Source organism: Talpa occidentalis, unplaced genomic scaffold, assembly GCF_014898055.3.
Source record: "Talpa occidentalis isolate TD23 unplaced genomic scaffold, MPIMG_talOcc4v2.1 talOcc4.14, whole genome shotgun sequence".
In the NCBI taxonomy this organism is placed as follows: Eukaryota; Metazoa; Chordata; class Mammalia; order Eulipotyphla; family Talpidae; genus Talpa; species Talpa occidentalis.
Genome location: NW_023601433.1, coordinates 32870866 through 32894674, shown reverse-complemented (window position 1 = coordinate 32894674; position 23809 = coordinate 32870866). Strand labels below are relative to the sequence as shown.

Here is a 23809-nt window from a genome sequence, read left to right as displayed (position 1 = left end):
GTACCATGTATCAAATATATGGGATGGGACTAGGGTAGGATTTACCGGGAAATTTATAGCTGTAATCCTTACTTTAGAAAAGCAAAAATGGTCTTCAACCAATGACTTAAATTGCTAACCTTAACAATTAGAGGAAACAACTGAATGCAAACAAAAAGAAGAAAACAATATCAGAAATCAATGAAAAAAAAAAACAGAAAATAAAAACAAAAAGCTATCTTTTGAAAAATGAAACAATAAATAAAATTTTAAAGTTTTAAAAGCAGACAAAAATCAGAGACAATTAAAATTAGGTAAATAAGCATGTTTTAAACTTATGTCCTCAAATAATCACAATAATTTTGGTCACACTGAGGTATGCCTGAGTAATCAGACTAGAAACATCACTTCCCACAGGCAAAATTATAATATAATTGTGAGTATGTATATCAAATAAGAAAATTTATGAGTTCTGGAAAGATGGCAGAAGAGTAAAGAAGCCAGATTCACCTCCTGTATCTTATTATACAGCAGAAATGATGGAAAGAATGAGGACCAAAGGGTAAAACAGCCCACCCCACTGTCACTAGGTGGTGCTTGACTAAGACATCAGTCACTTACCTGCCATCATATTACTTATCAAATGTGGTGTTTAGCACATTGAACCTGTGATTATTGAGATAGGCAACTGGAATTCAAGCCTGTGGGGAAGGCCTTTTTCAGGAACTTTATGTGTGTGGGAAGAACCCTGCACAAAAGAATTCCAAAAGGAAAAATATTTGCTGTGTTATGCTAAATACCAATCCCACCCCAGCCTGGGGCCACTGCTGGAAAATTACTCACCAAAAGGTGCTGGCTGATTCTAGTCAAAGTTTAAATCACCTCTAGTTAAAGATTTGAAGCAGGAGCTTGCACCTCAGGAAAAGACTACATAAAAGGACTTGGGAACAGACCCTGGCCACAGTTGTATCCTAATAGGAAGTAGGCTCTCTCCCAACCATAGCCCCCTCCAGATTCCACAGTCACTGAGAGAGCATTGAGAGAGGTATATCAACAATGCAGTCTTCCACACAGAACTGAGAACTCCTAGCCTACAAATCCTGAGAAACATACCCATTTTCTGCCTGTGATGGCAGCTGAGACATCAGCCTGTTTGCAGGCTGAACCCATCGTTCTGCTGTTTCCAATACACCTGGGGGTAACTACCTGCAGAAGGTACTAACTAGAGCTAGACCACAGCTGAGGAATTAATGCTCATCTAAGATTATTGGGGAAGCACTGAGGACCTATTTGATGGGAAGAGGATAGTTCAAATCCCAATATAAACTCCAGTACTAGAAACTACTTTAGAGCTTTGAACTCTTGGTTGTAGTCCGTAGCAGTTACCTCTAAGCATCCTATGCCCCTTTCCTGGTGCCTATGTTTTGCCAGCGTGACAGCCCCCGTCATCCAAACAGGCACAGAAGTGTCACTGTAACAAAGCAATAGACACCCAGGATTAGGAACAAACAACCTAGGATTATACGCTGCAATTTGTAATCTTAATATAAGACCATTGCATCAAGACAAGGAACGAAAACTGTTTAGCTCACCCATAAAATTACAAATAATAGAGGGGAATATATTATACAATATAGAATAAAAAAATTCCCTGGGAAAAATTTAAATCCAGCAGAACTCAGTAATTTACTGGAATATAACTTTAAAGCAACAGTCCTAACTATGTTGATTGAACTAAAAAAAAAAAAATTAATGAAGAAAATTAGATTTACAACAAAGATAGAAAAAAAATGACACCGTTTTAAACAGAAATAATGAACATGAGCAATTCTATAACTAAATTAAAAAATACAATAGTGGGGGCCTCCCCGGTGGCGCAGCGGTTGAGGGCTGGGTTGCGAAGTTGCCCGCAGCCTCTGCAGTGCTGGTTCGATCCCCAGCGGCTCCCTGGCCACTGGAGGAGGGTCCCACATGGCGCGCCAATCTTTCCTGCCGCCCATAGCTCCCCTCAGCAGTGTACTTCGTCAGTCTGCCTGCTCTGCTCTCCGCTCTGACTCTGGTGAATTCTCTCACCCTCCCCTGCTTCTGACTGTACCCAGTGCTTGTATAAATAAATAAATAAATCTTTAAAAAAAAATACAATAGTGGGAGGAACTTGACAGTAGACAGAAGCAGCAGCTCATAGAATCAGCAAGCGTGAACTCACAATAGCAGAAAACTCATGCAGACCAGCAAAAAGGGTAATAAAAGAATGAAAACTGTGTAAAAGACTTAATGGACAACATTAAAAAACAAAGACCTACATCATTTTAAAGAAATAATAGCAAATATCCCTAATGTGGAAAATAAACATTCTGATCCAAGAGGTCTAACAAGTGTCATGCATAATAAACCCAAACATATATACTCCAAAAAATATTATAATTAAACTGCTAAAAATTAGTGACAAGGAAAAAATACTGAAAGCATCCAGAGAAAAACAAAAAATAAACAGAGAAATACAAATATCATTATCTGTGAATTTCAATGGAAGCCTTGTAGATCAAAAAGGATTGGTATGATATATTTAAAGTTCTCAATGAAAAGAATTTTTGACTAAGGACACTTTATTCTACTAGGTTGTCATTCAAAAATAAAGGAGGATAAAGAACTTCACAAACAAAATTTAAAAGAAATCTTCACCACTAAACTGGCCTTGCAAGAAATATTAAAGCCATCTGAAAGGAAATTCTATCAAGAAGCAGAAGACATCAAAAATACAAAATGTACAGGGGGAGAAAAAAAATTAGAATCATCATAACAAGTTTGAAATCTATCCATCAATTAGTTTCAAGTACAGAACAGTTTTAAAGGTATTTAAAACAAAATCCATAGAAGAAAAACCTCAAAACAAAATCCAGAGAAGAAAAACCTAAGAAACAATCTTATTTCTAAAGACAAATGTAGATTTAAAGTCAGTCTTAAGGGCCATCCTGGTGGTTCAAGGAGTTAAGCACAGCACGATGAAGCTATCTGCAGCCTCTGCAGCATAAATTCAATCCTTGGCCAGCCAGGGAGCTACCCACATGGCGCAGCAGACCTATCCTGTCTCACCCACTGCTCCCCTCAGCAGTGTATTTCAGTTTGTCTGCCTGTTCTGTTCCCAAATCTGTCTCTAGTGAATCTTTTCACCCCCCACACCTATGGTCTGTACCCCAGTTCTTGTATGCTTAAATAAATAAATATAAAAAAATAAAAATAGAAAGTCAGTATTAAAAACAATCCTACAAGCAAATGATAATCAAAACAAGGCAGGAACAACCATACTTATATCAAATAAATGAGATTTCCATTTGAAAATAGTTATAACAGAATGAGAGAGGCATTATATGATAATTAAAAACTAACGACAGTGAAAAGATACAAACCAATGATGTATAAAGCAAGAAAAAAGACATAAAAAGCAATTACTAAAACTAATTGTATATATTACCAAAACTAAATTATAAAACTAAAGTGAAACACTGGCAAAAATACACTAATAGTAAGGTAATTTAAAATCCCACTTACAACCATGGGCAAATCAAGACAGAGAATAAGTAAAGAAGCAATAACCATAAAGGACATGTTAGATCAAATGGGATTAATAAATATATACAGAATATTTCACCCCAAAACATTTTCAAGTGCACATGGCATATTGATAAGGACCATATTTTTGGATACAAATCAAGAGTCAGTAAACTTATGAAGATTAAAACCATACCAAGTATTTTTTTATCATAACACTATAAAATTATAAATCAACTTCAAAAAGAAAACTGGAAAATCTTCAAAAGATTTTAAACAAAACAACATGCTTCTCAATAATCACCGTATTACTGAATAAACAAAAATGAAGATCTATATTATCAGAATCTGTAGATGCAGCAAAAGTGAAAGGAAGTTAATTGCAATAAAGACCTACGTTAAGAAACATGAAAAATCTCAGGCAAATAATTTAGCCTTACACTTAAAGCAATGTGGAAAAAAAGTCAAAAGTTAATAGAAGACAGTGGATAATAAGATTTAAAGAAGAACTAGAAAACAAAATTATAATACAACAAAAAAATCAATGAAACCAAGAGTTGGTGATTTGAGAAGATAAATAAAACCAACAAACAACACATTTATATAGCTTGGCTCACAAAGAGCAGAGAAAACTTTAATAAAATGAATTAGAAATAAAGACAAATTACAAAGGATATCATAGAAATTTCAAAGATTATAAAAGGCTATTATGAACAACTGTTCATCAATAAATTTGATAATCTTGAAGAACTGTATAAATTTTTAGAACAATACAGTTTAATAACATTGAACCAGGAAGAAATAGAAAACTTGAGCCTCCCTGGTGGCACAAGGGGTTAAGATGCAACCTATGATGCTATCTGCAGCCACTGTAGCACAAGTTCGATGCTCAGCCAGGGAGCTACCCACATGGCACAGCAGACCTTTCCTGACTCACCCGCTGCTTTCCCTCAGCAGTGTACTTCAGTCAATCTGCTTGTTCTGTTCCCCACTCTGTCTCTGGTGAATCCTCTCACCTTCCACACTGCTGGCCTGTACCCCAGTTCTTGTATGCATAAATAAATAAATCTTAAAAAAAAAAAGGAATCTTGAATAGACCCATCACAATAATGGCAATTAGGAAATTAAAAAAATCACCAAAATCAAAAGTCCAAGACCAAATGGATTTACGAGGAAATAATACCAAGACTTCAAATAATTAAGATAGATGAGGGTATCTATCTATAAGATAGATCTGGGTACAGTCAAAAGCGCAGGAGGGTGAGAGAATTCACCAGAGCCAGAACGGGGGGCAGAACAGGCAGAGTGACGAAGTACACTGCTGAGGAGAGCAGCGGGTAGCAGGAGAGGTCTGTGCACCACGTGGGACCCTCCTCTGGCGGACAGGGATCAAACCGGTGCTGCTGAGGCTGTGCGCAGCTTCACAACCCAGCGCTCAACCCCTGTGCCACCAGCGGAGGCCCTTCCTAACATTTTTTATAAGACCAATATTACCATAACAACAAACCATATGAAGGACATCACACACATAAGGTAGACCAATATCTCTGATTAATAAAAAAAGCCAAAATTGGTCAAAATGGGGGGGTTGAAATTGTATGGGGAATATAAAAATAAAATTTATTATAAAAAATAAATAAATAAATAAATAATTTTAAAAAAAGATTATTTTTAAGATTTAATTATAAGATTCCAAGCATCTTCAAAATGACAACTATTGTGAAAACTGCTGGAAAACTTTATATGAAATAAATAATTCTTATTTTCAAAGAAAAAATAAAAAAATAAAAAATAAATAAAAAAGCCAAAATTCTCAACAAAGTAATAGTAAATGGAATTTGACACTACATTAAAAGGATCATATATTATGACCATTTGTATTTATTCCAGTGATGCAAGGATGGTTTAACATATACAAATTAATTAACATATGAAAAATCAATAAAAGGACATAAATGATGATATCAAGAAATGCTTTCTCTAAAGCATTTGAAAAAACACAGCACCCATTTATGACAAAAACGCTTGGCATATAGAGTTTGTGTAAAATCGATCAAATAATAAACACAGTATATTATAAACTCATAGCTAATGAAGCTCAAAGGTCAAAAACTGAGCTTTTCCTTTAAGATAAGGAATGAGTAAAGGAAGTCTACTTTCACTACTCATAATAAGTTCAGTATTAGAAGTAGTTTTAACCAGAACAATCAGGCAACAAGAAATAAAAGGAATCCAGATTGCAAAAGAAGGAAAATTCTTATCATTATTTGAAGATAGAAAACCCTAAACACTCCAGCTGAAACATTTATTAGAAACAATAAATGAGGGCCTCCCGTGGCGCAACGGTTGAGCACTGGGTTGCAAAGCTGCCCGCGGCCTCTGCAATGCCAGTTCGATCCCCGGCTCTCCCCGGCCACTGGAGGAGGGTCCCACATGGCGCTCAGACCTCTCCTGCCGCCCGCTGCTCCCCTCAGCAGTGTACTTCCGTCCTTCTGCTTGCTCTGCTCCCTGCTCTGGCTCTGGTGAATTCTCTCACCCTCCCGCGCTTCTGACTGTACCCAGTGCTTGTATAAATAAATAAATAATAAATAAATAAATAAATAAATAAATCTTAAAAAAAAAGATATCAAACTAGAAATCAACTACAAAAAGAAAGACCCACATTATGTGGGACTGAAAAACAAACTACTGAAGAACACTGAGTTAATGAGGAAATCAAAGAAATAAAAAAAATTAAAATGAGGACACCACCTCCAAGAATGTATGGGACACAGCAAAAGCAGGATTAAGAGGAAGCATATAAGCACATCACCCAAAGCAGTGATAGTGAAGGCAAAGATAAACAGCTGGGACTACATCAAATTAAAGAGCTTCTGCACAGCAAAAGAGACAATAACAAAACAAAGAGAAACCCCACCAACTGGGAGAACATTTTTGCACACAACACTAATGATAAAGGACTGATCACAAAAATCTACAAAGAGCTGATGAGACTTAACAAAAACAAAGAAAACAATCCAGTCAAAAATGGGCAGAAGAGCTAAAAAGAAACTTCTCTGAAGAGGAAATGCAAATGGCCAACAGGCATATGAAAAAATGTTCAGCATCACTTGTAATCAGGGAAATGCAAATCAAAACTACCATGAGATACCATCTTACACCAGTGAGAATGGCACAAATTAAAAAAACTAGCAACAACAAATGTTGGCGAGGTTGTGGAGAAAAAGGAACTTTCCTGCACTGTTGGTGGGAGTACAAACTGGTCCAACCACTATGGAGATTGCTGGACCTACTAAACATAGAGCTTCCATATGATCCAGCGATTCCACTCCTAGGTATTTACCCAATGGACACAAAAACATCAATTCCAAAGAGCACCTGCACCCCTATGTTTACAGCAGCACTGTTTACAATAGCTAAGCTTTGGAAACAACCCAAATGCCCAAAAATAGATGACTGGATCAAGAAGATGTGGTACATACACACCATGGAATATTACTCAGCAATCAAAAAAGAGAAACACATGCAATTTGCAGCAACATGGATGGCGCTGGAAGGGATCATGCTCAGCGAAATAAGCCAGAAAGAAAAAGAAAAATACCGGATGGTCTCACTCATAGCAGGAATCTAGAAAACTTAAATAAGGGACCAGGAAAAAGAATAACTATAAGAAAGAAAATATCAAAATCAACAAACAACTATAAACCAGAGATACTCTATGGGGGTTGGGGGGCAGGGAGGGGAGGGATTGCGGTCAAAATAAGGGGGGTTGTAATTGTATGGTGAATATAAAAATAAAATTTAAATAATAAAAAAAACAATACAGGCCCACACCAAGAAACAAAAATGAATTCAAAGAAGCAAACTAACTTCCTATCTTGAGGAAGGGGAACAAGAAGAAAAAAATCCAGTAGAAGAATGAAAATAACAAATCAAGCAGAAATAAATGGAATAGAATTTTTAAAAAAAAAAAAAAAAAAAAACGGTCCAAATTACAAATGAAACCAAAATCTGGTTCTTTGGGAAAAAATGAACAAATAGACAAACCTCTAAGTAGGCTTACAAAGAAAAAGAAGGAGAAATCTCAAATATGTAGGCTCACTACTGAAAGAGAAGAAATTACAATGAACACAACAGAAATCCAGGAGATAATTACTATGAACATTTACATGCAAATAAGTTTAACAGTCTAGATGAGATAGGCAAATTTTTAGAATCATGCAATCACCCAAGGCTGAATAAAGAAGATACAATACTTGAACAAACCAATTACAAGTAAGGAAATTGAAATAGTAATCAAAATGTCCCCAAAAAAACAAAATCCTAGGACCAGGTGGTTTCACAAGTTTGTTCTAATTAATGTTCAAAGAAAAACTAATGCTTATCCTCCAAAAACTGTTTCAAAAATTGAGGAAGAAGACATACTACAAAACACATTTTACAAACTAATACAAAAACCAAAGACATCACACACACAAAAACACAACAATCCTGCACCAATCTCCCACCAATGAATAATGATTCCGACACCAATTAACAAAGATGATAAAATTCTCAATAAAACCTTGGCAAATTGAATACAACAATTCATCAAAGGAATTCTACACCAAAACCAAGTGAGATTGGGCCTCCCCCGTGGTGCAGAAGTTGAGCACTGGATTGCAAAGCTGCCCGCAGCCTCTGCAGCACTGGTTCGATCCCCGGCCACCAGCGAGGGTCCCACATGGCACACAGACCTCTCCTGCCTCCCGCTGCTCCCCTCAGCAGTATGCTTCGTCAGTCTGCCTGCTCTGCTCTCCGCTCTGACTCAGGTGAATTCTCTCACCCTCCCGTGCTTCTGACTGTACCCAGTGCTTGTATAAATAAATAAAAAAATCTTTAAAAAAAAAACAAGTGAGATTTATTTCAGGGACACAAGGATGGACACAACATGTGAAAATGAATCAAAATAATTCATCACATAAATAAAAAGAAAAAGAAAAATGATACAATCATATAATTGGTGCCAAGAAATCATTTCATAAAGCTGAACATCCATTTATGATGAAGGCCCTTGAATAATTTCAGAGAAAAGTCATATACAACAAACCCACAGCTAACATCATTCTCAATGGTGAAAAACTGAAAGCCTTTTCAGTAAGGTCTGGAACAAGACAAGGATGTCCACTTCACCACTGTATTTGAATATAATACTGGATGTCTGGGTTAGAGCAATTAGGTAAGAAAAAGACAGTTAAAAAAAAATTGGTTCCATCTGCATGAAATTTCTTTACTTTTCCTTGAAATATCTATCAAAATAAATGCTTGTGTTCCTTTTCTAAGTAATAGCTGCTCAACTCAGAAAAGTGAAAAACACAGATAGGCCAAGAGAATAAATACAATCCTACTTAATTAAAAAAAATAAAAAATTAAAAGATAAGATTTTTAAAAATTTGGGAAAGAAATAAAAATTTCACTATTTATAGATGTTATAATAACACAGAGAAAACACTAAAAAAAAATGGAAAAAAACCCATGGAAAAATAATTAATACAGGGGCCTCCCTGGTGGCACAGGCAGTTGAGAGCAGCACTGTGAAGCTGTCTACAGCCTCTGCAGTGCAGGTTCAATCCCCGCCAGCCACAGAGATACACACATGGCGTGGTAGACCTCTCCCGTCTTGCCTGCTGCTTCCCTCAGCAGTGTATTTCAGTCAGTCTGCCTGTTCTGTTTCCCACTCTGTCTCTAGGGAATCCTCTCACCCTCTTGCATATCTGGCCTGTACCCTGGTTCTTGTATGCATAAATAAATAAAAATCTTTTTAAAAAGTAATAATTAAAGCAATAAACCAGGTCAGTAAAGTAGCAGGTTACAAAATCAAGAAACAAAAATCAGTAACCTTCCAATGCAAACAATCAAACTGAACAGGAAGAAATAAAGAAAATCACCCCATTTAAAATTGTACCAAAAATATTTAAATACCTGCAATTAAATTGAACAAAGTTGGTGAAAAACCTATACAAAAAAAGAATTATGAAACATTGCTAAAGGAAATTGAAGATGCAAAGAAGTAGAAAAGACATTGTTCATGGATGAGAAGAAACAATATCAAAATGGTCATCCTATCAAAAACAATTTACAGTTTCAATGCAATTCCAAAAAAAAATTTCAATGGCATTCTTCAAGGAAATGGAACAAATATTGCTGAAATTCATATAAAGTCACAAAAAAAAAAAATCAAATAGCCAAAGCTCTCCTGACCAAAAAGGGGAAGAATGGAGATATTACACTTCCATATTTCCAAATATATTACAAAATCTTAATAACAAAAACAGCATGGCATTGGAACAAATAACAGACACACAAACCAATGGAATAGAATTGGAAGCCCAGAAATAAAACCACACATATACGTTAACTGATCTACAAAAACAGTCAGATAATATAATCACTGGAAAAATTAAAGCCTCTTCAATAAATGTTTCTGGGAAAACTGGACTACCATGTGCAAAAGAATGAAACTAGACTACTATTTCACACCATACACAAAAATAAAATAAAAATGGATTAAAAAAAACTTGGATGTAAGATTCAAAATCATAAAATATATAGAATAAAACATGGTCAAAACATTCTATGACATAAACCTCAGAACATTTTTGAAGATTTATCTCCAGTTATAGGGAAAACACAGAAAAATATAAATAGCTGGGAGGACTACATCAAACTAATAATCTTCCATACCGCAAAAGAGACAGCAACCCAAACAAAGAAACACCCTACTGACTGGAAGAAAATTATTGCACACCATATATCTAATAAGGGACTGATATCAAAGATCTACAAAGATCTTACACAACTCAACAAAAACTAAGCAAACAACCCAATCAAAAAATGGCAGCAAAAAGATCCTTCTCCAAAGAAGAAATGCAAACACCCAACAGGCATATGAAAAAATGTTCAACATCACTTATTATCACTTATTATCAGGGAAATGCAAGTGGAAATCACAATGAGATATCAGCTAGCTCCTGTGAGAATGTACCATATTAAAAAACCAGAAACAACAAATGCTGGAGAGGATGTGGTGGAAAAGGAACCCTCTTACACTGTTGATGAGAATGTAAACTGGTGCAGTCTCTATGGGGAGATGTGTGGGGGTCCCTCAAAACACTAAAAATGGAAGTAACAGATGGCCCAGTAATTCCATTCCTTGGTATATACCCAAAGAACACAAAAACACTAATTCAAAAAGAAACCTGAATTCTATGTTTATTGCAGAACTATTTACAACAGCTATATATGGGAACAACCTCAATGCCACAAAACAAATGAATGGACCAAGATGTGGTTTATATACACAATGGAATGCTACTTAGCAGAAATAAAAGATAAACTCATGCCAATTGTGTCAACATGGAGGGCACTGGCAGGGATGATGCTATGTGAAATAAATCATAAGGAAAAAGATAAATGTCCGGTTGTTTCACTTATTTACAGAATGGATCTGAGGCATACAGAAGAGGAAAGGGTAGCAAGGAGTTAAAACAAGGGAGAGAAGAGCACAAGGGAATGTGGCGATGGATCAGTGTGTTATGGTGGTGGGAGAACTACAGGGACTATACCTGAGGGGAGAAATCAAATACTGTCCCAAAATTAAAACAGCTGTGTAAGAAAATAAGTAACATAATTAAAATAAAAAAAATAAAATATCCCACTCAATTTATCTGAAAACAATTTTCATCCTTCTATCTAAAATGATACACATAGGGTATTGCTAGGAGGATAAGAAGGAAATACATTCATCTATATTCACAAGTTTTACTCATATTTCTGAAACTCTCAGAAGTTTCCCACATGGAGAAATCTATGATTTCCTATGGTTGTCATAAAGTGATGTATTAAAAATGCACCCTTTACTCATGGCGCCATTAAAGCTTTATGCATGGTGCCATTAAAAAAATGCAACCTTAATTCTCTCTGGAGATCCCATCTCTTTCACAAAGCCTCACCCTATCCAGCCAACCTGTTCTGTTCAACTCATATCCATCCACAGCTCTTATTATTTATAGTATATATGTGAGCATGAAGATTAATTCAAATCTAGTCACTTGGATTACATAATATTTTCTCTTACAGGTTGGAACAGCAACTTCTTTTCTTTTTTGTACTCCTGCTGAAATGAAAAAACTGTGCTTCTATCAGATCAAGAAAAAGGTACAACACTGCAAGAAATTGGTGCTCACTCTCTTAGCTCCCCAAATTTCTCTGGAGTCACTGCTCCACTCCATATTACCAGAATTGAGAAAATACTCTCCCATCATCTGCATCAAATGGAATTTAGATTCTGTAAATGACCAAAAAGTCCTTCCTTACTTTTAACAAGGATGTTTTGCTTTTCATAGATAATCATAAAACAATGATTTGCTAAACATCCCTATCATCAATTCCTGTGGAACATGATGAACAGAACATTCCAGCCATTAAAAACCAACACTCCCTTTTAAAATACATAGTCTGAAAGAATCTCAATAGCATCAAATGCTATGAACATAAAATCCAAATAAATTAATATTCAGCATCATGATTAGATTTTGTGCACTCCAATGTACAATTAATCAAAAGTAATTTTCCTAATACATAATCTAGCAAAGTCAAGGATCATTGGCCTATTTATATTTCCTTTTTATTATGCCATTGGAGTTTTTTCAAGTTATTACTAAGAAGCATAGAAACAATTTGAGGCTGAAGGAAATTTTAAAATAAAGGGGTTTATTGTTGCATTCTTTGCATTGAGTGGGTATGCTCCACAAATAGTTATAGGAATAACATCTTCAAAAATAATAAATCTTCCAACATCTAAAGCAAATCCAGGTTCTACAAAATCTTGTTAGTTAATTACAGCTTTGTATTTTAATGTGGTTTTCTATGTAAATACATTTTTAAGACTTGCAATAGGAATGTATTCTATTAAAAACAGATGTTAAGTTAAAAGTTACTAAGTACCAAGAGTTTATTATATATCTCTGAAGCAAATCCAAAATGTCTTATTATAAGATATTTGGCATTTCAGACATTATTTTAGATATTTAGTGTAAAAGACAAATATAACTGTCCAAATCAACCAAAACACATTCTTGTCAGCTATGACAGGGAAAATTGTCTCCAATATATAAAACTAGACTTCTACATTCAGTCATTCAATTCACACTATGAAACACATCCATTGATATGACAAAACATTTTTTTAAATCTAAAAATGAAATTTACAATAAATACATAAAAGTGTAAGAAAGATTTACAGGTAAAATATATTCTCCCTTTTCCTTTTCAGGTAAGTTAATATTATAGTGGCATAAAATACCTGTAATATACCACATATATTTTCCCAATGCCCAACCTATTAGGAAGCCCTTCAGTGATAATTATTATAGTATTCATGTAAGAATGTTTAGAGGCATTACATAGTATAGTATCGTACAGGAACATCTGAATGATTGCTTCTTCTCTCACTGCTGTTATTTTTACCTTAAAAAAGCCTTTTTAGAGGTTTGTTCAGCAAGCACAATGGAAAGATTGAACAGAATATCAAATGTCTAATTTCTTAACATTTATATCTGCACTAAATGGAGATTCTAATGAATCTTTCCAATACTTGCTCTTATAAGTAGCAAATTTAACTCTATTTTTCTAATCATGTTTCAGAAACTGAAAACCAACAAATATTTAGCTATCATGACTCATTTTTCTCCTCCATTCTTTGGGCAGAGCATTTGAATCTGATGAACAGAACAAAAGAGATTAACTTTTGTTGTATTAAAAAGTCATACAAATGTCAGTCTTGTATTAAAAAAAAAACAGATTCTTCTTATTCACTCTTGTTAACTCTTGTGTGCAAATTTACATTTTAGGTTGCATTTTCCTTAACAGATCTTTTAAGCATGATTAGATATCATTTACATAAGGTATGTTTTACAGAGATGGTTCCTTTACTGTCATGGGGTGAATTAAAGTATCATCACTGAACATCTGGTGAGATTTAACCACAGTGGCTGTACATCCCCAACCAGCATTTACACTCCACAAGCAAAAAGTATTTGATTTTACCATTTACAGAAACTTATGTGCATCTAAAGTTCACATCCCTCAAACTTTTACTTAACTGAGCCAATGTCATGTCTAATAACATGATAATTTATGTAACTGTCAAAATCTGCTAGAATATACAAAAAAACTTTAAAAGTATCCCCACAAAATTTCCTAAGTGTAACTACAGTCATTTAAATATTGAGCATATGTGAAAAGCCATACAAAATCAAATTCTTTTTAAAAGTATTCTGATCTTCATATAAATAATGTATTTATACTCATGTAAAATATTTCATATCCACATTTCATACTTAATTACTAAGAACAGGCCTTGGAGATACAGGGCTAAAGTTTGAACAAAAGTTTTGTCTTTTACTAATCTGGGAAGATTATTTAATTCTTTTACAACTCAGCTTTCTGTACTATCCATTATGGATTGGGTGTCTATTTCATAAGATTACATGTTGTATATAAATTAATCTAAGTACAGTGCTAAAAAACAAAGACTATCACATGGTACTTAGAAGTTAAAGTACAACATACACCTGTGGTTTCCATGATTATTTCATTGTCGACATGTCGTAATTACTACTGTTGTTACTAGTACTACTGTTCCTACTACTATGTGTTTACTAAACCATATTTGCTTATGACCTCTTTAGACACTGGATAAATGCAAAACTGCTTTTAAAGGCAACTCTTATAATTAAAATCATTCAAATCAAATTCTTTCATTTTCCTGCTCATAAACTTGAAACTTAATCTTTATTTGAACTGAAAGACCCTGAGATTTAGAATCATTACCAACATTAATAACCACTTATTTACCCTGCAATGTAAAGGAGATTAGATTAAATATTTACTAGCTCTAAAGCATACCCTAAAACTTGTCAAGTATGTATGGTATGGATGTTTTAAACATGGGCATCATATAAGATTGCTTTTTCTGTTTTCCTCATTTCTTTGAGAGCTACTGTTGCTGTTGTCAGCAGATTAATATTTAATTCTAATGTATAAGTATCATATTCACTTTGTTAAGGTGATAAATAGAAAACCAAACAAGGAAAAAAATCCTAATAGCGTCTCAGTTTATCTTTTCATGTTGTAATACTTCAAAATAAAGGATAAACTAAGAATTCATCAGAGAACAAATATAAATTCTATGTGTTTTGTTTGAGGTTCTAAATCATTCTAAAAATGATCGAGAAATTTGAGATATTCATCATTACATTAGTCTTCAAACTGAGAATAACATTCCTCCTCCTTAAGCCAAACAACAATGTGCACTGAAAATGTCTCTTCCAAAAGAATAAACAAAGCACAGTCACCTCATTAAATACCAGTGCATTCAATCACAATCTTACATTAAAGAAAATAAATCACTGAAAAATTATTTGACTATTTTTAATATTTAAAGAAAAGAACTTTTAGTTTCCATTGTATATAAGACTTGCTTGAAATACATTCATAAACAAAGTCCACAGCATTAAAGCCATTAATTTCACTGAAAAATTAATCATGAGGTACCAAAATGTCTGCGTATACAATCAGTACACATTCCCATTAAAAGGAAACTATATGAAAACATCTTCCTTAGACAAAATTTTAAATGTCTCAAGTAGATGGAATGGATAGATTTTTCTGCCAAATACAGCTAAATTAAATAAAATTAGCTTTCTTCAGCAATGTTTCACTTCACAGCAGATTTTTCCTCTCTCCAGCATACAAGAAAAAAATATTTGTATTCCTATGAAAACAGATCTGAAATGAAAAACTTGTAACCAAGATCTAGGCTGAGGACATGCCGAATGAGTTCATCAGGATTCAAGAAGAAGGGTGCTCCAAAAACTCTCAAGTGTCGCCAGCCAAGTGCAAATTACAGCACTGGCAAATTCTCTTTCCACAGTTTATGAAACATCTTAAGGACAGAGTGAGGTGATTGTTGAAATGATGTTCAATACACATGCATGGTTCATATTTAAAATGTCATGCCATATCAACTAGCTGAATTTGAAATTTTGACGATTTAACTAGAACTGGAGTACTATGTATCAAATAAATTATGAAGTCCTATAATCTTGGGCAGCAAATGAAGCATCTTTTTATCTGAGTTCATGTAACAGAAATAAATGGCGATGGGAGGTGAAGCAGGTATGATTTTCAGAGAATCTCATTGGTGGAAAAGGACATATCTCTATCAGATGAGTCACATCTGCCTATTTATCAAACAACTATCCTTACTGTCACACTCTCCTTAATGTCTGCACTTTCCATTCATATTCTTGCCCAGACAGCTTTTCCATCTCTGATACATCCACGAGAACAAATATGATGACTCATTTTAAGATCCAGCTAGTGGATCCTGACTATATGTAATATATATATGCAAATATATTACAAAAAAGGATTATTTTTTAATATTAACCTCTACAGAGAAAATGTGATTTTCTATTTATTGTTAAAGTAAACACTGCTACCTTCACTGTGTTGATTATTATGAGATGAATGACTTTTTGGTTTTTAATTATTAATGGGCATAGTTACTGATTTTTATAAAGCCTTCCTTCAGTCAACTGCTCTATTTTTCTAAATAAATATTTACTCAGTGCCTATAATGTTCCAGGTACTGTCCAATTTTTCATAGTCACTGCTCTTACATCATCAGAGACCAGTTAAAAGACAATATAAGGTTCTGAAACATTCAACTACATATTATTTGCGTTTGAATCATTCCCAGATTAATAGAAATGCCTGTGAAGCAGCCCACCAACTCAGTTGGTGGATCCTGACTACATTTGGCAGCATCTGCCTGGTGGGAGTTGTTTGCTCTGAAATAAATAACAATGGAAACAACTCTAGGTAATACATCTGGTTACCTTCCAGGTCAAAAGAAAAAATTCAAGGAATCATCCATGAGTTGCCACTCATCTAGGGAGACTGGAAAAGGATAAACCTAGGGATTTGGGGTCCCATTTCTCTCTTTTACTGTCCATCAAGATTGCACTTCTCAGGATTCTCTTGCCTCCATGTGCTTTTACCGTACCCTGCATCAATAGCAAAACCTTTTATCTGGGGTTCATTATTATGGGGTTTTACTATACTTTCTTGAATAATACCAAAGAGAAATTTATGACAATCTCATTTTCTGATCAAGTGCCTTGGGTATATCATTTAAAAAATGTTGCTTGGAAATGATTTTCTCCAAACGCACATTTTTTTCATGATTCAGGTGTCACAGAATAGGTCGAAGGATCTAACACCAAATGAATATGCAAGAACTAAATATGAGACTTCCTTGCATACACCACGTACAGTGACTGTTTAGTTGGTTTCTAAAAAGCACCCAGTTAAGTTAGAATACAACGAAATACCAAATATATCATTAATTACTAGACTTCCTGCTCACTGCTTTTTCTTTGCCCACTTGTTTTTTTCTTTCCATCCATATATCTTAGATAGATTTCAATCAAGTGAGTATTCTAGACAGCTAATTCTGGAAAAAAGCAATTGCTAAAATTTGATTAATATGTACCATGAGGATACACATAAAATAAGACATTAACACGTGGTAGAGATGATTATTTGTTCTACTTAGGGTAGCCTTACTTAAACAAATGTTCTGAAAGTCTAACCTTACTGTATGTTTAAGGACTACGGAAGTTACACAGACTCGAAAACAATTTCAAAGCTTTTTTTTTTTTTCCTAATGAAAATTCACACTAAAGCTTTCTCACTGTTGAATTTTAGAAAAAACACAAGTACTCACTTGTTTGGCCTTGGTCTTTGTGATGGTGTCAGAAATGGGTTTCTTCCTTTCTTTTACAGCAGTTTTAGAAAACAATTCCTCAAATTCATGACAATCTATGGATGGCTCTTCAATTTTTTCCCAAATAAGAGAAGTACTGGAGTCTCTCAAGCTAAGCAAAAGACCAATGAAAAAGCCATCAAATAAAACTACAAAATATCATGGTAAGTGTAAGCAGAAAGGAAGAAGGACAGAAAGGCAGAAGAAAGAAAAATGAGAAAATCAGGAAGTATGCATGGAAGGAAGGGAGAGTAAGGCAAAGAAGAGGAGGGGGAAGATAAGGTAAGGAAGAAGAGTCTTTGCTTTAAGACTACCATTTTATTTTAATAACCTGATGAGAAAATTAAAATACCAGCAATATATAATTAAACATTTGCTATAAATAATAATTTCCAGGAATTCTCAGCTATCAAGTCAACGTGTAAAAAACATTTTAAAAAACCCTCCTATTATGAGCTATAAAGAGGCAGGAAATGTTTGCTATCTCATAATCCAAATTTAGCTTATCTATGTGTATTATTCATGGGTCAAAATAGAAAATCATTCTGTGATCCAAGATGGCATCCTGCATCTCCCTATTGCTGCTATCACCCCATTATCATATGAATTCTTAGTGACTACACATTCATACAATCACTAAAAAGGATAAACCTGGTTTAAAAATGGCAAAAGGATAACAAAACAACTTTACAAAACATATCTGAAAGAGTCTGGGGTACAGTTTGAAATGATGCATCAGCATATGTGGCAACTACAAGGAGAATGAGTTAGAAGTATTCAAAAATGGAGATTTCTTCCCCCAATATGACTCAGGGAAGAGAAAATTAATATCAGAAATGAAAATGATAGTGGCTTATTTATAAATGCATGCCATAGTACACACGCACACACACACACAAATCAAAGAATCAAAATATTAAAGAAGTACAGTGACATTCGTAAATGTGTGTTTATTTCACCTACCAGAAAATTCCACAGCCAACTATCCCAGCATTATCTCAGGTGCCAGGGAATGTAGGCTCCAGAATATGTATGGATAAGTAATATGCCATCAATATGTTAGGGGAAAAAGGCTGTCCCAAAGCTAATTCCATACAGGCTTTGTGGACTCCACCCCCACCCCAGTGTTAGGGGGAAAAGGCTGCCCCAAAGCAAATTCCATACAGGCTTTGTGGACTCCACCCCCACCCCAGGCCAAAGCCAAAGACACTGGGAACTCTACATCCCATCACCACCCAAGGGAAGGTGGCTGGGACCTGAGGGTGGGGTTAAGCAGCCAGGTGGATACAAAAGGCAGACATGTGGGCTTTGGGGCTCTCTCCATTTTGGGGCTCTCGGCCAGCTCGCGGCGTCCGTCTAGCTCTGAGAGTGACTTTGGGTTTCCAGGTCGTCGGATCGGGTAGGACGCATTAAAGACTTTATTTCCCTATTTTCTCCCTGAGTTGTACATTTTCCTTATTTCTTTTTCTCTTGTAAATAAACCTTTTATTAACCCTTTTGCGTGTGTCTGTAGTAGAGTATTCATAAGTCCCTTTAAAGCGCGCGGGTGAGGACCCACAGCCAGGAACCCGTTTAATATCGGGGTTGCTCTATAACAAATATACCTGATGGGAAGTATTCTTTTACAAATATTACTTCTAACTATGATTTTCTGACATCATACACATTGCCAACCATCTAGAGGCATTGCCATAAAATTTTCAAAACTAAATTATTTTACACATTTGGTTTAGATGTTTTTTGCATACCCCATTTCTGAAAAGAAAAACTACTGCAAAATAAATGGGATAGTAAAACAAGACTGCCTTCAAAAGGATGCAAAAAATATGTATTCTCAAGAATCAGTTTGTCTAAGAATTTGATTTACATTATAAGCTTTTTGTCAGAAATGGAAATTTAAATAGTCAGCAAAAAGAGTAGATTTTCATATAGAAAATAGTTTGGCTACAAATGTCTCTGCTTATCTGTCCTGACTCATTTTCTTGAAAGCACATTAAGTGTAGTTTCCATTTATTTAAGCAAGTAGCAGTAAGGTCTGTAACTGGGCAACAGGGCATATATGTTAGAAATATATCCCTCCATCTTTAAAAGATCATTCAATAACTATGTGGATCCATATATGTACATCTTATATACACAGACATATATAAGTATATATAAATTTGTATATATGTCATTTATATATATTTATATGTGTGTGTATGTGTGTGAATGTGTGTTTGATTTGTTTTATGTCCTTCATACCTCTGGAGAAAAACCTATAATTTTAAATAACAGAATACTTACTTCACTAAATATTGTAAAAAAAAAAAACTAAAGACCAGCTTTAGAATACTATTTTAAAAATACATTAAAGTTTTAAAGTAAAATGTTTCCTTAATATCAACATATTGTAAAGGTAAGCTGTCATTCATGTTACCTTTTACTATGTAGTTGAATTCTTGTCCAATAGAGAGGCTTCATTGGGCGGCAAGGCTCTATAGGCTGCTTCCTACTCCCTTTGTCCTGGTTCATCCCTAATCCAAACAAGCCTGTTGGCAAGGGAGGAGGAAGAAATCCACACACTTGTGTTGGTAAAGTGCTGCTGCTCACTTGTGGGGAGAGTGAAGAACCTGATCCAGGAAGCAGAGGGGGGGGTGGTGGTGGAGGAATATCTCTTCCTGGAAGGAGAGGAGGAGCTGGAGCAGGTGGAATCCCCATACCTGACAAAGGAGGAACTGCAGGAATCCCCACTCCAGGCAGAGGTGGAGGAGGGGGTATCCCCCCTCCAGGCAGAGGTGGGGGAGGAGGTATCCCCACTCCAGGCAGAGGTGGGGGAGGGGGTATCCCCATTCCAGGCAGAGGTGGGGGAGGGGGTATCCCCACTCCAGGCAGAGGTGGAGGAGGGGGTATCCCCACTCCTGGCAGAGGTGGGGGAGGGGGTATCCCTTCTCCAGGCAGAGGTGGGGGAGGAGGTATCCCCACTCCAGGCAGAGGTGGGGGAGGAGGTATCCCCACTCCAGGCAGAGGTGGGGGAGGAGGTATCCCCACTCCTGGCAGAGGTGGGGGAGGGGGTATCCCCACTCCTGGCAGAGGTGGGGGAGGGGGTATCCCCATTCCTGGCAGAGGTGGGGGAGGAGGTATTTCCATTCCAGGAAGTGGGGGGGGAGGAGGAGGTATTCCTACTCCAGAAAGAGGCCTGGGAGGAGGTATTCCCTCACCTGGCAGAGGGGGAGGAGGAGGTATTCCCTTACTAGACAAAGGTGGGAGAGGGGATGACAGCATTTCTGTGCCAGGCAGAGGAGGAGGAGGAGGAGGAGGAGGAGGAGGAGGAGGAGGGATTGCTGTACTGGGCAGAGCAGGCCCTGTGGTGCCAGAGAGAGGGGGATGTGGAGATGCTGCCACGCTCACACCAGGCATGGAGCTGGAGGACTCTGTGCAAGACATAGGAAGAGGTGGTGGGGGTGGGATGCTATGGCTGCATTCAAAGGAAGAGAACATAGTATGTTCATGGCTGGTTTCAAACTCAGTATGAAGAGAAAGATGGGAAGGCTGTGATCCAACCTGTCCTTGACTATCCACCTGAGGAAGGGATAGAGGTGATGGAAGCTGTGCTTGTGCTTCAAGTTGTACTGATATACGCCTTGGAGATACAATCAAAGAAATCTCTGAACAGAATTTTGTCTGAGGTCCAGAAAGTGAGGTCGGCACAACCGAGTATGCACTTTCATCCCCAGGTGGACATGGGGGACATTCTGGCAGAGCATTCACAGAAGGCAGTGTTGATGTCCTGTCCTCTTCTGTTGGGGATGTCTGGATTGATTTTGCCTGTAAAATCCTTTGATGCTGTACATCCTTTTCTCCTAACCTGAATGCTTCAAGACAGTTATCTTCTGAGGGTGCCATTCCATTCTGAATCCCATGATGGCCACTAGTCACCTCCATATCCACAACAGGGTAGTGCTTTTCTAGTTCAGCTATTTTGGTCCTCAGATCCTCAATGGTCTGTTCCAGCTGTTGAATTACAGTTGCCTGTCCCTCAGACTTCATGTCAAAAACTTCCTGAGATAAAACAAAGATAAGATATAGTTAAATACAAAATAAGAAAAACTCCAAATAATAAGAAAAAAGGACTTAACAAAAATAAGCAAAATGTATTTGTTGTAATACTTCCAGAAAGATCCCTCCACAGAAATGTTCCCATGTGTCTTGGCTTTTCTACTCTTGGATTTAAAAGTGATTGACACACCTTACCATAAAGTTCTAAGGTTCATGTTTCTAATATTTGAGTGATATTATTGAAGACAAGCCATTGAAAATATCAGATAATTATGAGTGACAACCCAGTCCTTTTCCAGAATAACCTGTCTTCCCTACCTTGTAATATTTGCTATTAGAATATTCCCTAAAGACATTTGAAATTCTGGGTTTTAAAGGTAATCATGACCTTTTAATGATAGTCACTGAAGTAGTTTCCAGTGATGTTTGTGAAATGTCTTTGACAGTCATATGGATTTGTGCACATGCATCACCCTCACATCACCCTCATATATCCCAAGACATACAATCAGACAGGAATCCTTTAAGAAAAAAAAAAATACTTTGGGTAAAAATGGGGAAAGTCTTATGGGACTTTTGAGTAACAGATGAGTAAAAAGAAAAGCTAAAGAGAAATGGATAGAAAAAGGGAAGAGAAAACAATGAATAACTGAAGGTAGTATAGATTATTTTCATCTTTTCAGCATGCTCTTGAAGGTAATCTTGAAGAATTAATAAGCATTTTTGAGTTATCCTAATACATGACTAGAATTCTAACTTTCCCGTCAACAATGATCATTTAAAAATATTTGTTGATGAATGGCATGTAAGAAGTAGATTCTGAAAATCTTCTAAAATTCAATTCTTAAATGTTATTTATTGTAAAGATAAGCTCTTTTTCATCATAGATTTAAGTATATTTCAATGCTACATAAATTTAAAGGCAATAAGGATAGGAAAGAAAAGATTATGCGAAGAGGAGTGGAAGGAGAAGAAAATGGTCTTCTAATGCACAATAATTGCAAAATAATAATTACCACATCTATTCTCTATAGATTTTGTCCTCATTTTTACAAGCCAGTAAATTCAATACACCACACAAAACCATTGAGGACACAGGTTATAATAATACTGAGTGTAAAGACTGCAAGGGAAATGAGTAAATCAGGCCATTTTTTGCCTTCCACACAACAGACTGCCCATACCTTGAAATGCTGTTTTCCACCATTCAAACATCTAGCAAACAATAGATGGGCCTTCTATTTGCAACAATGTATCAGTTGTGTGGCTATGGGCACTTAACAGTGTAAAGGGGAGTAGGCAGGGGAGTTACTGTCCTGCCTCTCTCAGAGTTGCAGTCTCTCTATTGTTCTTTCTGCCTGCCTTTGTATATGGTCCCCTGTCTAAGCATTAAAGGACTGCAAAATACACCAAAGTTTCCAAATTCTCTGATTGTCTGCAAAGCCCTGAATAACCTAAGTGATCCTGATAAAAAAGAACAGTGACGTCACACCCCCAGACTTCAAAGTATACAAGCGATAGTAATCAAAACCTCATTGTACTGGAATAAAACCAGACACAGAGCCTGATGAAATAGAATTGTACACCCAGAAATAAAACATATTTATAATGGGAAGAGTGTGGTCTTCACAATTTTGTATAGAATCTGTATATGGGTACATAGTTGCAAATTCAGGAAAGACAACAAATCTATTTTAGTCAATACATTAAGTAATATTCTTTATATAATATTAATTTTGGGGATTATTTGTATTTATAAAATATTGTTTCAAACCCTTAAATCTCATAAGTGGTACAGTCTATAATCCACTTTGAACAAGCAATACAAATAAGTCAACTAAAAATCTTCTATTCCTGTAAAATCTTATATGTGGATGCTAGTGGGTCTTATAAGTTGTTTAAATACCTGCATGTCACAAAATAATACTTGCCACTAAAAAATAGAAAGTTCACCAAAATCACTTTTCCAAATACCTGTCCCATTCCCAGGAAAAAAAAAAAAGCTGCAACATTAAGGTTACAACAATCAAAAAGGAAGGAAGCCAAGATACACTTAAGTAAAGCTGTTGCTGAAAGGTTAATTTGTTCATTTTTGAAACTTTACTATGTTTATTTTGTAAGCAAGATAGTTTCAGAACCTAGCCTATAAAATATATTTATTGGCAAATTAACACTATCAATTTATTTTGTAAATTTTAAGGAAATATTTAATTTATATTCTTACATACTCAGATATCCAAGTCCTTTTAAATTCTAAGACATCACCGGCAAAATAGGACATGACTAGACATCTGTAAAATCTGAATCATATTCTTTACAGAAGTATAAATGTTCTCTGTTTTTCATTTTCTAAATTCTAAAATATTATAA

General features: G+C 35.7%; 1 protein-coding gene across 2 annotated transcripts in view; it reads right to left on the bottom strand.

Moving 5' to 3' along the window:
- The window catches only part of FMN2 (formin 2), a 308497-nt gene that overhangs the window by 183998 nt on the left and 100690 nt on the right, over positions 1-23809 (bottom strand). For both annotated transcript variants that reach the window (XM_037510275.2, XM_054694909.1), the window contains exons 5-6: positions 19821-21442; positions 17363-17513 (exon numbers count right to left, since the gene is read on the bottom strand). In XM_037510275.2, coding sequence (XP_037366172.1) covers positions 17363-17513; positions 19821-21442 — 1773 coding nt within the window. The remainder of the gene's footprint in view (positions 1-17362; positions 17514-19820; positions 21443-23809) is intronic.